At 42.6% G+C, this 15585-nt stretch overlaps 6 protein-coding genes across 6 annotated transcripts; all 6 read right to left on the bottom strand.

Annotated features, from left to right (window-relative positions):
• Positions 1 to 503: 503 nt before the first annotated feature.
• Bfra_002591 (uncharacterized protein) lies at positions 504 to 1468 on the bottom strand (the record flags this gene model as incomplete). Its single annotated transcript, XM_037333007.1, has 2 exons — positions 504 to 1217; positions 1301 to 1468. The coding sequence occupies 2 exons, from the start codon at positions 1466 to 1468 to the stop codon at positions 504 to 506; spliced, it is 882 nt and encodes a 293-aa protein (XP_037195135.1).
• Positions 1469 to 2090: 622 nt separating this feature from the next.
• Bfra_002590 (uncharacterized protein) lies at positions 2091 to 3093 on the bottom strand (the record flags this gene model as incomplete). Its single annotated transcript, XM_037333006.1, has 3 exons — positions 2091 to 2177; positions 2312 to 2869; positions 2923 to 3093. The coding sequence occupies 3 exons, from the start codon at positions 3091 to 3093 to the stop codon at positions 2091 to 2093; spliced, it is 816 nt and encodes a 271-aa protein (XP_037195134.1).
• An 800-nt stretch (positions 3094 to 3893) lies between these two features.
• Positions 3894 to 4422, bottom strand: Bfra_002589 (uncharacterized protein; the record flags this gene model as incomplete). Its single annotated transcript, XM_037333005.1, has 3 exons — positions 3894 to 3992; positions 4048 to 4236; positions 4357 to 4422. 3 exons carry the CDS (start codon positions 4420 to 4422, stop codon positions 3894 to 3896), a joined length of 354 nt encoding a protein of 117 aa, XP_037195133.1.
• Positions 4423 to 6561: 2139 nt separating this feature from the next.
• Positions 6562 to 7537, bottom strand: Bfra_002588 (putative acetoin dehydrogenase (diacetyl reductase) protein; the record flags this gene model as incomplete). Its single annotated transcript, XM_037333004.1, has 4 exons — positions 6562 to 6919; positions 6978 to 7270; positions 7323 to 7410; positions 7464 to 7537. 4 exons carry the CDS (start codon positions 7535 to 7537, stop codon positions 6562 to 6564), a joined length of 813 nt encoding a protein of 270 aa, XP_037195132.1.
• A 2127-nt stretch (positions 7538 to 9664) lies between these two features.
• Bfra_002587 (putative domain containing protein) lies at positions 9665 to 10823 on the bottom strand (the record flags this gene model as incomplete). Its single annotated transcript, XM_037333003.1, has 4 exons — positions 9665 to 9787; positions 9838 to 10515; positions 10577 to 10674; positions 10727 to 10823. 4 exons carry the CDS (start codon positions 10821 to 10823, stop codon positions 9665 to 9667), a joined length of 996 nt encoding a protein of 331 aa, XP_037195131.1.
• An 813-nt stretch (positions 10824 to 11636) lies between these two features.
• Bfra_002586 (uncharacterized protein) lies at positions 11637 to 15146 on the bottom strand (the record flags this gene model as incomplete). Its single annotated transcript, XM_037333002.1, has 6 exons — positions 11637 to 12093; positions 12146 to 13352; positions 13405 to 14091; positions 14155 to 14464; positions 14518 to 14706; positions 14952 to 15146. 6 exons carry the CDS (start codon positions 15144 to 15146, stop codon positions 11637 to 11639), a joined length of 3045 nt encoding a protein of 1014 aa, XP_037195130.1.
• Positions 15147 to 15585: the final 439 nt, after the last annotated feature.

Genomic DNA, 15585 nt, shown 5'->3' with positions numbered 1-15585 from the left:
TGTATCCACATGACAGATTTATTCAAAGCTAAGGTGTTTTCAAGGATGAGTTTTGATGAAACAAATAATAAGGCTGTCAGGAAGAAGCTCCTCCAAGATAGATTAGTTGGTGTAATTCTAGTCTAATTCTTCACCATAGGCAATCATTTGTTGATGATCAATTCACGAGGGTATCAATTTACCACTCAATGTCAGAAGTTTCACAGCTATGCTTCTCGGGTATTGACTCAATCTATTCTATTAACTACCCACCTAGGTATAATTATTGCTTTTGCTCTTCCATCCTATCCTGAAAGCTAAGTCATTAGATTAAATTCGAATCGCAGACACGATTATATGCCACTCGTATGTTGGCTCAATATCATGTGGATTTCGGTGGGAATCTCTTAGTCTAAACTTCTAGGAAGAAGATATAGACTTATAAGAACGAGCAAGTTCTTCGAGTACCATATCTTGCTCCATAGTTCGAGCTCACTTCGATTCTCACACAGTCGCCCATATATTTAGACCGCCTGCCAACTTCCCGGCATAACAATATGCGGACGACGTGCTCTTTCAAGTGGTCTACAAGCAATCATTGATCGCCAAAGCCCCGGTTGAGCTGCGATAACAGCCCGAGCCGAAGAACCCGCCTTTTCAACTCCATTCAAGCCATGCATTGTGTTTGTATCGTCGATCTCGACAAATCCAGAGTCGCATCCACAAGAGCACTCTCCTTTGCAAGTTCCATTTGATGGGACCGCGGCTTCTTCATTGACCATCAATACGAAGCTATTCCCAAAATCGGAATCAAAATCACTGTCAACTTCCTCTTCATATGTGCGAACGCCCAAGTTTTGGGTCGATTTCGTCGCCGTTGCTACTGCATCCCATTCGTGGTTATCAGCACCTTTTTCTTCGTCAATGGTTTCTCCCTGCAGAAGACTGCAACGCTTCGAACCATCACCAGATTCTGCTTCACGTGCATTGTCTTCTTGTCGTAAAGGTCTTGAAAACCAATCATCGCAGAAATCAAGTGGTTCGTCACTCCCCTCGACTGTGCAACCATCTTCCTCGTCTTCCTCAAACTTCCCAACTGCCTCATCAATATCGCCATGGTTCGCATCGTTCTCATAGTGAGAGATTCCTAAGATTGCGGATCTGCGAGCGGCTCTGAGCTTTTCGTGTTTCTTCTTCTTTTCTTCTGCTGCAATAGCTCTTGCGCCTTCGTGGGTATACTATTTGTTGCGATGCTAGTTAGCATGTGATCGCGCATGATGCCAACCGGCTCTTTCAATTTTTCCTTGACAAGTTAACTTACTGGGCATGGTTTCACTGGCTCCGGGTAGGACCAGGAATCGCGTTCTTCATCCGGATCCCCAAAATGTCTGAGTTCATTCTCCAAACCTCCAACAAGAACTGCGCCGTCATAGTCTGTATTCGTGACAGTGCGCCATCCAATAGCGCGCAAAATTTGAGGCGTGAGCATTTTAATGGTGTGTTTTCTTGGTAGATGCGATTTGTCTCTGATTTGTTTCCGAAGCTTTGTTGATAGTAAGTGAGAATGGATGGCTTTCTGGATTTGTTCGAGGGTGGGAAAGTAGCTGATATAGATAGAAACATCTCGTAGATTCAAGTTGATGATCTTGGTACGTTGGTAGAATACTGTCAAGACCACAAGAACCGTAAGAACTGTAGTCGCATATTAATGTCCAGGTTTTAGTCTCTTAAAATGAAAAATAGTGAATTATGGTCAGTACCGTACGTACGATATTATTACGTTCAATCTGCCGGAGTTCAAGTACGCTAAGAAAAAATGGCAACAATCACTATCAACAAGGGAGGAACGGATGATGATTTGAATCTCTCAAATGCAGACTATCTCAATAATCCTAAAAGCAATTATATTTATCTTCACCTTAGATCCTAATTTCACCATCCTATCGCTCTGTCTCTGTCTTAATATTTCCCAATTCCACGGACCTTGAAAATTGGTCTTTGTACTTCATCAGAAACACTTAACTAGAGTTCATCTCTAACTCCTACCGTGATAATTATTGCGCCAGATAAGAAAAGAACTCTCGTCACATATCATATTTCATGCGTACAGCCTAAATATAACATCTAGATCCTTCTTCACGAATGACTGTCTGGCAGTGCCTTAAATTTGATGGTGTCCACCCCCAGGTTGTTGGTTCCTACGATTCAAAATATCAGTACTACATATGGTGATGAATTCTCAGATGAAATGTTGGGAAGAAGCTACTGTGAGAAGCTAAGGTGATTGAAAACATGAATCAAGTATACGAAATCAAGAAAGATCCAGACTTACCGAACTACGATAGAACACTTTTGTAGGATGAGCTTCATAGTCACTGGCCTTTACTGCCGTGAAGGACACTTGAATACGAACCACGCCTTTCCCCATCAATGGGTGATCAATTCGAACCTCTTCTTCAACCTCCTCGAGCTCGGTATGAGAACTGTAGCACGAATCACTATCCCAACAATCGAAGCCACCAAGCTCAGGAGCGCTGTGAGCCGACCCAATGCCTGAATCACAATCATCCACTACAACAGGAATATCGCCCTGCCAGTTATGAAGAGTAAATTCTGTGACTGCCGTAGTTTGGTTTTGATCTTGATCCTTCGATTCTTCGATTTCAGGAATGGTATCCAGAAATGTGTCTGTATATGATTCTTGGGCGAAGTAGGATACTGCTCTAGGAATTCTAGATGTCATAGATGCACCCAGTTTTCTCTTCTTGGGCGAGATGACTTCTTCAGGAGCGGTAACTACTGCAATGCTATCGGCGTTCAACATTGTCTCAAATTTCAATGCGTAGTCGTACGATTCGATAGTATATTCGTCGTCGGAGAAATCTATAGTCTGGAGTATGAAACATTAAAAGTGCATTCAAACGGCTTGTGAATCATTCTTACCTCATAGTCTCTGAAATCAGATGCTTCTCCCATGAATGTGTCTTTATCAAATTTAGATGTATCGACAAAGTGTATAGTAGGTGGAGCATCGATGGATTGCTCTCCGAATTCGTCGTTGGCTTCGTCGGCCCAGGATTTGGTCATTGGTGGCAATAAGTTCGCTAAAGACATTGATGGAACAATTTTTTTGGTAAGTTAGGGGTAGCAAATGTATATGCCTGAGTTAGATATAGTGGTAGTTATTACAATGTAGACCGCTAATCTACTAATAATTGATTGTTTTAAGTCTTTGCAATTAGTTGTTTAAAAGTAGAGAGTCAGTGGCCTGATATTCGCTTTTTATAATGTTTGATTTCAGAAGATTGGTTTTCTGGTGAATTAGTTTATGTGTACATATGATTTGATTCACGAAATGAGAAACTCATTAAATATGTATGAGTAGATGAGAGGCGGCACACTAAAAACATTCAGCAGTACTAGCCGCATTTCGAAAACCTTTTTACTTTAGTGGTTAAGTAGCTGTATATCTACAACTTATTGGTAAGCAATGTATGTTATGAGATCGTATGAAGCAAATAAGCGCAATCATGTAACGAATTTGTGTAGCAGTAGTCATGACGTGGTATTAAGGAGTGTTTTGCACATCACAATATTGAAGTTCACAAATCGACGATAGTAGATATACGGCCATGGGTGCAAAAGTCTTCTAAATTCACAAGGTACGGTTTTGTTGAATCACAACAGATCTTCACTGAAGCTCAAAAGGCAAAGGAGAAAATATGAACTGAATTTCGCTATCTAGCCAAGGTGACCTGGTATGCGTCGTAGAATGCGACAAAATCACTGGTACTAAGACTATGCATCATAACCGTACACCCATGTCTTAGATACCATTTCTACAACCGATATTATTGTCAAAGCATCTTTATCGGTGGTCTTATGAATTCCCCCATACGCTCTCCCCGTCTTTCCTATGCCAACATGACTTGTCTCAACGGAGTCTGTTTCTTTACTCTCCGCCTTCTACTAATTGGCCACAATGCTGCTCCTTGTAATTCAAACGCCTCAACCTATTACTCTGTCAATGTCGTTGTGCATGGATGTTTTCTACCATAATACGCTCACCTTTTCTTTTGCTTCTGTTTCCGTTGCCATTTTCAGATTTGCCAATTTATTGTGGAACACACTTTCGAATGAGCTCATTCCGGAATCGACTATTCCACTGATATTAATCTGAAGGTTTGTCACATCCTTGAGGGAATCGTCGAGGTTGCCTTCGTCGCTGACAGGATCTGGCAGTTCGCCGGCGGCAACCTACGATTTCTTCGGTTAGTGCTTTTGTTTCATCAAGGTGGTAACGTTTTTTCAAGCTTGTCACGGGAACTAGCAAAATACAGATGACAAGAGGGAAAATGAAAGGTTCGAGTAACTTACTGCCTTGTTGGTATCGTCTACCCGATCAAAAGTCATCTTCGCCCTTTGATTTTCGCCGTTGGCCATTGTGTATCGATGAATGTGAAATCACTTTCGAGAAAACATGTGCAGTGGAAATTTTTCTCTGCATTTAAGGAAATGGGCAACAAAAAGCTAATACACGTCACGTTTTGGTTTGAAGTACTAAAACTTGGCTAGATACTACTAGTATCACCAATATTTCGGTTATTGGAGCTCTCAATGGGCTAGGCAAATTAGTGGAAAAAATATGTTTTCGCTTATTGATCTGGTATACAAGCCACCAGGTCTAGTCTCATACTTATCGAATTGGTATTGCATGGAGTCAATGAAAGACGTGACATAATGTGGAACTCACATCGCTATTTTGCTGGTAGATAAGCGCTTGCCCTTACCATTGGAAAGCTTTGGTTTGTGCAATTCGAGGATTATAGTCTACAGCCTGTTCGAGGTCAGTCATTTGCTACGCCATTGATTTCATGACGTATATCTTATATTGTGTCAATTCCTCCAAGGCTTAACATACAATCCAAAAGCTCTAGGGGACCACGTGAGTCTCAGGTCTATGTCGATCTTAAATAGCTCACTCACACTAGTAATTGTTCAACGGCTCAAAACGAGTACACATGAATCTATGCAACACACTTAACCAATACTTCCGAGAATCAGTCGAATACCATTGCAGATGAATTAAATCTATCAAATCCAGCAATGAATGTTAAGATGAGAATAAACAGATCCTCGAAACTGATAAAACGGCAAACTACTGCCCAATTTCTGCAGCGATGAATTGTTATCGAACCGTTGATAATTTGCAAATTTGTGAAAGCCATGAGAATGTATATAACAAAAATAGATGGGAAAAGAGTAGTGCCCTTCTATTTCTATCACAGAAGATACATTTCCATCTGCACAAATGTCAAGCACAGCACATTCATGAACCAGCCAAAAAGATTGTGCGAAGCTTCGAAGGCTTCTCAAATTGCGCAATATTCACCCCTTATACCAACCTATGCCTTGCCACACCCAAATCACATCACCAGTCTTCCCATCTGTAATACTCGATATTCATCTCCAACCCAAATCGCCGAATCTCTCGTATCCCTAAGGATACCCCAGCGGATTTCAATCACTACCCTCGCCCCCACCCTCACGTACCTCACTGTCCTCCTCAATAAGAGTCCAACATTTCCTCAAAGGGCTCGGTTTCGCACAGGGAAAGTTACCATATTTTTCATCCGCTTCCGTTTGCTCCGCTTCTGTGGTCTTGATACCATACACGATGAACAGAACCTCCTCCTTTCGCTTCTCTCGTTTCTCTTGTCTTTTTGTCTAGCTTTATCGCGGTCTGATAACTTTACTGTTTCTGATGTCGACTCGTCATTCTCTGCCACAATGAATTCATCTTCCAGCAACGTCATTGCTGTTCTGATCTCAGATCTTTATCAGATCTTTATCTTTTAGGCGTAGATAGATCTGGACAGAGAAGGTTCTGCGAAGATAGACTTTTAGTATATTTTCTTCTTGAATGGTGAGTAAAGTGAGTTCTGACTGGAGATCGATTTTATACCAGATCAGATAGGTGAAGTGGATGATAGTCTACCAAACTCCTGAAATCCAATCTTTATATGAAAATATCAAATTCTGCGAATTGAGCCGGTGTATTTGTGAAAGTTTGTGTCTCTTCTCAGGAACTTGATTTGTATTTATACCCGGTGGTTCGATCCCGAGGCTACTGTATTGCAGCTCAGATTCACTACTACTGTTGCATAACCTTTCTTTCCAATCTTTCGATGTTTTGTTGGATTTGCCATAGTTTTTTCGAGCCACTCTCTGATAGTGAATATAGTTACGGGTGATTGAAAATGAATGATTTGGTGAACTCTGGAGCACCAGTTACTACACACATTCACAAAGAGCTTTTCAATGCTAATCTAAACCTAGCCACAGTAAAAAATTTCATTATACTGTAAGACTGAATTTTTCATGGCTTGAGTAATCCCATCAAGCTCCGGGATCAAAAGAATACTGTAAGAACATAATTCGCTGTATCCAGCTAGTATACTGGGAGATTGTCACTTGGAAAAGCTTCGAAGAAGGACCATGAAGTGTAAATTCTTGTTCATTTGTGTAATCGTAATAGGTAATAGGTAGTATTAAAGAAGACAGATACAGCGCTTCTGTTGGTCAATTCATGACGATTCCGCCATCAATGACCAACGTTTGTCCTGTCATATAATCACTATCTGGACTTGCCAGATAACTGACACATTTGGCCACATCCTCTGGAACGCTCGTTCTTCCAAGTAAGATGAGATCATCAGTGTACTTCTTGATCGTCTCTCCTTTCTTAACACCTTTCGTCTTTCCCAGCTCCTCGTCAATCAAATCCCACATAGCAGTGCCCACTATACCTGGTGCGTACCCATTGACAGTGATCTTGTGTTCTGCCATTTCCATAGCAAAAGCTTGAGTGAAACCTCTCACAGCAAACTTTGAAGCACTGTAGTGGGAGAGCATAGCGAATGGCTTGAAAGCAACGATACTAGGAGTTTGCTCAATAAATAATCAAGTGATGTAGTTTCAATTTGCTTTGAACATACCTGGCAGCACCAATTATCTTTCCACCTCCACCTTGTTTGATCATTTGCTTTGCAGCCGCGCTGTAGCAATTGAAAATTCCAAAGACGTTGACGTCGAACATCCTCCGAACTTCGTCCTCGGATAGCGATAAGAGCGACTTAACTTGTGCAATCCCGGCATTTGCAATCATGACATTCAAGTTTCCTAGATTCTTGACTGAAGCCTCGATTAAACCTTCGACCTCAGTGAGTTTGGACACATCTGCGGCATGCCCATAGGATGCTCGGCCCATGCCCTGGATTTCTTTTACCACCTTTGCACCGTTTAGTAATCTGCAGACCATAGAATATTTCCTGAATACAAACCTCGTCGATGCCAGCTTGATTTGCAGGAATATCATTTATACAAACGTCGAAGCCATCCTCTGCCAGCCTAATTGCGATGGCCTTGCCACTATTTACTTGTTAACTGTTTGAAACTTCCCGGGTGAGTTTCTGAGACCTCACATCCCCCTTGCAGATCCCGTAACAATCACTGTTCTCTTTCCATAATCTCTGGTGACTGCAGTGCTGCTTGCCATTTTAACTTTAAGCTGTGATTCGAAGCGAGTTCTAAGGGATTGTATAAACAGTGGATGTGCTTCGCTGAAAAGATTAAAGGAAGGACTTTATGATCTGAAGTTCTAGCAGGAGCCATGAGCAACAGCGCGGGGGACCGCTGGTAGTACAATAACATCATGGATTCATTCCGTACGCCCATGAAGTGATTCTGCCAAACGTGGAGAGAGGGGTAGATAAGATTCGCGGGGTCAATTATCTACCCCACACAAGCCCCATGCTGCAGTGTAGCTTCCTATTGGTCACCAGCTATAGCACTGTGCCTGTGCGTAGTATATCTCGGATCACTCTGTCAGAAATACGAGTACTAGTCATTCCTTGGAAGAATGTAGGCCGCCGGTGAGCTCGAAAATTGATAATATATGACAATAATATAATAATATCTATTCTACTGTGGAGAGGCTTCGTTCCCGGAATTGGAGAAAGCCCTCACATGGTTACCTAGGTACACCGCTAGCAGATCTGTTCATGCTTCCCTAGCATACCAAGAAAACAAGAGTCACACATTGTTCTACAACTCATTTGTGTCGCCAAAGTCGTAACACCATCCCCCCACGGTTCTCAACTCCATTCATTCATTGGGATCTTTGAATACCAACTTACCTTCCATCTATACTAAAGACACCCATAGACCCAGCTTTCCTTTCGGGGCCCAGATTCGATATCGAAGTTACAAATCTTGTTTCAGACGACAAATATCTTGTGTTTCTTCTCACGGCAGGGTTGAGATGATATCACCATCGTTTCTTGACAAATCTTACATTTTTCTTTGACCTATACTATCACGACTTCACTGCTCTAGTAACTCCAAGCAACACACATCCTCTCATCGAAAAGCCTAGTTGGAGACAGTTGAGAGAGAGACTCATACACGAACAAATCAAGAGCGATGTTCTGAGTTCAGCTGAGCATTCGACAAATCCAGCGAGCGGAGCAAAGATGCCAAGATCTCACTCGATCCAATATTCCGTCATTTATTCAAAGATACCGCCGAATACCCGTATAAATAGCTTTGATGCCAATGGGTAATAAGTGAATAAATAGATACAAAGCTCTACGATCTTCCTATAGATATCTCGTGCAAGACTTCTCTCATCGAATAGTTGCGAGAGGACCTTTCCAGCAACTGGGCCATGGACACCAGAGATGGCGCACCACCTATTCTAAGCTTTTGAGCCAGGATTTGGGGATCAAAAAAGCCTTGGAATTGCTGCTGAAAAGGGTGGGTTAAAACACGACGAGAGGTAAGGTATTGATTCGACAATAAACAAGAGTTATCGGACAAAACACCGTTGTTATTTTGTCGTGTTTTGTCGATTATATAAAAGTCTACACAGATCATCTTGTATTTATTCTCAACTTCTGCCCATGACATATCCAGGGATTTTCACAGTGGATTTCGCAGGAAGGTCTGATATTTCCTCAGACAGTATCTACAGCTGACATACATGTGTACATGCAACATTAGACTGCCTTGAAGAAGTTCACGGAACGACCCTTCCGAGAATAAGCAAAGCAAACCCAATCCAACAATAGATAGCTTACCCCCAAGCCTCCCCAGATCAACCACTCACACCCCACCGGAATAACTAAAACCCATCCACAAACGCCCCCCAAAATAGCAAGGCTCTCCAAATATCAATCAATATCAGCCGACATCCACCACACCTCACAAAGTTTCATCTCATCGGAAGTCATCCTATTGGAGCTCCCCCCCTAGCACGAACAGGAACACCCATGAAACATCCCCAGCCCTGTTTCAACCCACCAAAGAACCCCGGATCCCCTTCCGTAAGAAGCTACCAACCACACTATGGGGATTCTAATCCATGGAAGCTAAGTCAATACTATCGATGCCATCAACATCATTGTGCAACCCTTTTTCCCTTATGGGAAGTTCTCGCATCCGTACTGCTGACCCGGTCGGTACTGATCTTTTCGTTGCACGTCTATAATTTAGCTCCATCTATTTGTGTACTAGTCTCGCTATTCATTCGCTCGAAGACGGGAAGAATGATACAATTCTCACCCCTCTTGCACGTGCATGGTTGGTAAAATATCCTACATTATTTCTTGTATATATTCTGCATCTATAACTTGGCAGCTGAGTCATCGGATTCGAGAAGATTTGTGAACGCGGCGTATACTTCTTCAGTAAGGTCACTGGCTTGTAGACTTCTACCCTTTTTGGCGAAAGCTAGCCTCGAGCATTCCTATCGTAGATTAGTATTTGCAAGTGGGGTTTGTTTTTGGGAACTCTTACTCTTGTTATGCTACTGCCTCCAAACGCCGCCAATGCTAATGATTCAATATCATCAATGTCTCCCTCATGATCCCATAATCTATCCAAATACGCCTTTCTCCACCCCAAGAACGTTGCCAGGCTCCCAGTCAACGTATCACCTTGTCCACCACTTCTCTTCAGCCCTCCTTCAATATCACTCACATAAGTCTTCTCCCCATTAGAAATATAATCCTGCGTCCCCTTCTGCACAACCGTAACCCCTCCAAACGCCCTCGCCAATTTCTCCGCTCCTTCCGCCCCATCCAACCCTTCAACATCAATCCCCTTACTCTTACACAGTCTCCCAAACTCCACAACATTCGGCGTCAATATACACTCCTTATATCCTTGTACCAATTCCGGCCTCGTCTGCACCAGCTGCAACCCATCCGCATCCAGCACAAACGGCATATTCTTCTCCCTCGCCGCCTCCAGAACCTTCGCACACGTTTCCTGCATCAATTTATCGCGTCCCAATCCCGGTCCCACAACTATCACGTGTAATCGCGGTAACATCTCAATAACGCTTTGGGCAATCGAGCTCGCCGATTCCGTCATCTTCGCATGCGAGGATTGTCGCATGAGCGGGTGAACCATGAGATTTGGAGAGTACGTCTTGATTACTTGTGCTGCGCCCGGTTCGCAGATGACATGACTCTGTATATTTTAACATTAGTTCAATCACCACCGATGCGAGAGATGGTAGGGGAACTCGTACCATGTCTGCGCCGAGTCTTGCGCTGGCCATTGCAGAGAAATATGGCGCGCCGGTGTAGTCCTCGCTGCCTCCAATAACAGCTATCCTACCCATTTGTCCTTATTTGTGTCAACTGATTGTATATTTACGCAAGAATTAAGATCTATATACCTTTGTGAAATTTACTCAGCATGGGTGGCACAATCTTTTTGACTTTCGTCAGAAGGTCTTTCGTCGTTTTCGACATGGCCTGTTTGTCTTCTGACATTTGAAATTTGAGAAACAGTCACAAGTTCTTCGTAAGTAGGCTGATTGAAATGTATTGTCGTTGCAAATATCGAGATTGAACAAGGTGGTGAAAAGATCGTTGAGGGATGAAGGAGGGGTTGGAATGCTCTCTCGCTCTCTCTCGTTCACGATGACGTAGGTCATCAATTTTCTCCTTATCGCCAAAATTTCCACATTTTTCGGCTTCACTTGCACGCCGAATTGTAACCTCATCAACAGCAACGCCACCTATATATCATATCACTCCATCACCTCTTCATATCACTAGATATGAGTAACACAAGTGGAAATTCTCAAGCTGGTGCCTCGTATTACACGATGCAATATCATCTATTTACATTTCTACAATTTAGTTGGGTCAGGATCACACGATTTATGTGCTTGAGCATAAAACACGATAGGAGACCTTTTCTTTTCTTTTCTGCGTCCGGTGTCAACAACCCATATTCGATCTTAATATATAATCTTTTCACACGGGACTCGATTATGGCCTGCTTAGTAAGTACGATTGCAAGCAAATTGAAGTGTTTAGATGATATAGCACGTGTATCTTGTAATTTTCATCTCGCCTTAAAGATTATTAAAATTCCGTCAACATTTCAAATAAGAAAGCAATGATGACTAATATCACCGCTTATTCTATGATAATGCTGCGTTATTTGAATCCTACCAAGTCCATCCCCATCAATTTCCTTTCTAGGCGCGAAACACCACGCATTCATTAGCTGAAGCTTTGAGGGACCAATGTTCTATTCAGGAGTTTTCAGGTATAGCTGCATAATTGGATCAATATCTAAGACTTGAAGACTTGACCAAGATCCTGACCATCGTTATAGAAACCAACACCGTCCATCTGCGCTAACATGGTACATGCGGGTTTGATGAGAGTGTTAGAAACTTTTCTTGCTGCCAGATCCTGAACCGTCCATGATACTTCTTCGCCAAGCTCGAGTGTCATATTCTGTTCAAGAAGTTTGTCCATCGCCACAGATGTAATGGAAACTTCTTGCCAATTCGTCTCGACATTGAGATCTCTTTTCTCCTCTTGGAAAACATACACCAAGATTCCCTGATCTTTAACCTGCAATTCGTGACCACGAGATTTATCCACCTCTGTGATATTCAGTTTAGAGTTTCCATCAGGACTAATATAACTTCTAGTCTTGCGAATCTTGAGATGATAGATAATGAAATGGTCCATGATATGCTTCGGGAGTTTAAGGGCGTGATTTGGTTTCTCGTTTCCAGGACTGGAAGTAGAAGTCAGTCTAAATTCTTAATCGATTGGAATATCAAACTCACGGAATGTAGAGGGTTCGTTGCATCTCTGTAGCTAGGCCGTCAAAGCCAGGCCAGTTACTTCGGACATCTTCTTCGTCTTCGATTCCCTCGACATTAAGCTGCAGATCCCAGTGACGCATTGTACCATGGACATACGTTCCGCCGTATCTTTTCAACACCACAATGTGAGTTTCGAAGGTCTCTGCATCGATCTCAATGGTAAATAATTTGTCAGTACGTAATTCTAGGCATGTGAACTCGTAGGTCACTTTCCACTCGGAACACTTTTCAGACCAGAGACGAACACCTTCATTGTTTTTGAGGTTAGAGAGGAAAGTGGTATCGGCTTCCAATGATGTTAGGATATTGGTGAACGTAACTTCGGGACCATCTCCCTCTCTAAGTTTGCCGACGAGCGGGGGGTAGAGATGTGGAACAATAAAGTCCTCATCATATGGTTTGTTTTGTTCCTCTTTCGAAACAATCTTCACCGGGAGATTACCCAGTAAGATTCTGCCGAAGTCTATGTTCACCTTAACCTCTCCCCGAAGACCTCTCACTGGCGACACCAAACTACTAAATATTACTTCAAAGTTTTTCAGAAATGACTCCTGTGGCATTGGCACAATAGCCGGCTTTGTCACTTCTTTTTTGATTGATGCCTTTTGACCCATGGTCTTGTGGAAAACTCGATTACGAGTCTCATCCTCTTTTTGTCGACGAGGCTGCAGCAATTGGTTTTCGTGACAAGCTTTTGACTCTGAGGAGCCTACGCGTTGGGGAGAGGATAATATTGGCCAATTGTTAGGCGACGTCAAAATAGGCTTCGATTCTGGTAGTTCGGGAAAAGCCATCGAGTTCAAGAACTTATTACTAGGATTCGATTTTGTATCTATCATCGAAGTAGGTGCCATATCCATCAAGCTCTCAAGCTCCTCCGACGGAAGCTGTGGAAATCCCAGCGACCTCAGCGAGGAGGATAGAGCCGGTGGCTCCAAGGCAGTAAACCTTTGAGCGCCTAAAGCATCAAAGCCGTCTGTCGGATCGAAAATTCTCAAATTGGGGGATCTAGTTGGACTTGAGCTAATATCAACAAGTGTGTTCTCCGTAGCGTTGTGTCTCAATGCGTTCCAATCAGAATTCGCCAATTCCGCATCAATTTCAGAATCAAGAAGACACGACTGCATAGTACTAGATTTCGTTGTAACTCTATCCGGCGAAAGCTCCCCTATGCAAATATTAGCAAAAAACTTGGCTCTGGCACATCAAACCTCACGTACTATTTGATAGATTTCTCTCTAACCCTGAGGGAATACCTCTATATTTTGCTGGATTAGGAGGCATACTGAGGTTGGCTGTTGTCTCTTGATGAATCTTGTGGTTCCAGCTTTCGATGTTTGGCTTCTCATATGCTACGTTTGAATCCGATTCCGAGGCCATTGCCAAGCGAGCTAAAGAATTCAGGCTCGTATCAATGGTGCCTCTCCAGTCGAGAATATCCAATCCCTTCGAAGCATCGGTAGTAGTGGTGGCATTTGCTACCCAGCCCTCAATATCAACACATGTTGAACTGATATCTTCATTACTTGACTTGACATCTTCTTTTTCTCGCCTCTCAATTTCCTTCTTATATCCACCAGGAAAGAATTTCACAGGATCGTTTTCTGGACTTCCTCGAGATTTCCAAACAAATCCAGCCCATGGTTTTGTTGCAGAGATTTTTGTACCTGGACTTGGGACCGCAGGAGTGTATTTGCCAATCTTGATCGGAATAAATGTTACTTTAGCTGTACTCCATGAACAAGCTCTGACTGTGAATTTTGTCAATAAGTATCCAGCAGGATGCTCTTGTTCAAAAAGAGTAGTTTCAAGGTATTTTTCTTGATCTCTGAAAACGCTTTGATGATAAACTTGCACGATTCTACCTCTTCTGTATAGAAAATATGATACTGCAAAGCATATATCGACTGCGCATGTGGTCAGCTTCAAGATAGTGAACGACCGGGAATATCACGAGACTTCACTCACACTGTACTTCGCAATATTGTTGAGTTTCTTGATAACCAAATCAACACTGCCATGTTTGTCTGAACCAATGTAAACCTTCGATTGGCTAGACGACTTCACAATCTTGCTGTCTGTTATTGTCTGCAACTCAAGAACTATGGACAGTTTCAAAAACTCGTCAATCAACTCTTCTCCAGGATAGATCCAAATGTCGCGATAACTATACTTCTTGATAGTATCTGGATAAAATGTGTCATCTGAAGCTGGGTTTGGTGAGCGTGTGTGCTGAGACGGTTCATACTCATCCACTTTCACGATTAAATCGCTTTGAAACTAACAGAATCTGAGCAATTATTCCGATAGCACATCGTATTGGAATGATATACCTCAGTTGACCAGTTGCTACTTGTATCTACGTCTTCATCTTCATCCTCGGAATCTGCTTCTCTATCACCACCTTCTTGTGCAACTATCGCTTTCGTGATCTGATTCATCTCTTCTAACAGGGGTATGAGATGTCTTTCTGAAGAAAGCTTGAAATGATGATCCTGATTGAGCCATTGAATATAGCCGTCCTAGTATTCTGTCAGTGACAATTTCTTAAAATGCCAGTGGCTGCAGTGTATTGATGTAAGAAAGCATGTTGCGTCTTTTAAGAAATCATCTGCGCTGAATCCAAGATCGAAAGATACCCTAACGGCCATATTTCAAATTCGTCTCGAGAAGTCGTTGCTGTATGAAAACGGACTTTCGAACACACCACAACGTAAACGGCGCAGTAAAGTATTTCACATGGATTAAGAGGGAAGCCACTACTTACAGCGCGCATTCGATCTCTTTTCTCTGCGAAACGTTTCTCAACTTCCATAACTCCCGCTGGCTTGAAGTGCCATTCCGAAGCAATAATGACTGTTGAGATTCCACTTCTCGCAAGAGTTCCTAAATCACTGCTATCGGATAATGCATCAGTAGCAGATGAGCTGCGTGCGGCGCTTCTTTTAATATCTGCGCTCATGGTTGGAAAATTGCTTTTGACGGTAGGCCTTACTTTGTTGTCAGCAGCATATCAAAAGTCCCAGTAAATCCCCCGAAAGAAGGTAAGGGAAGAGTAAAACTGAATGTGATATCAGATCCACATGACTATAGTTTTGAAGATGAATTCGATCTAAGTGGTATTATTGTCGTTGTGTGCGTGGGGCAATATTGCGGTGGGAAACGAAACAGATTTGGCGAGGTGAATGAGGAAGGAGGGAAAACAACAGACGATATCAAGAACTGAGCTAGCGAGAAAAAGCGACCTTGTCAAAGGAACTGAAGCAAAAGATAATACCGCAGAGCATTTATCAGACGAACGATGTTAATGGTTTAGGTTCATGTAATTTTACATAAACTCGATTATTTGTTTGCCAGTGGCGCGGGTACCTGCATGCGCCAGTAGCTGCACGACTTCACCC

Source organism: Botrytis fragariae (genome assembly GCF_013461495.1).
Source record: "Botrytis fragariae strain BVB16 chromosome Unknown tig00000012, whole genome shotgun sequence".
In the NCBI taxonomy this organism is placed as follows: Eukaryota; Fungi; Ascomycota; class Leotiomycetes; order Helotiales; family Sclerotiniaceae; genus Botrytis; species Botrytis fragariae.
The sequence above is the reverse complement of the archived record's forward strand: the minus strand, read 5'-3'. Positions and strand labels throughout refer to the sequence as shown.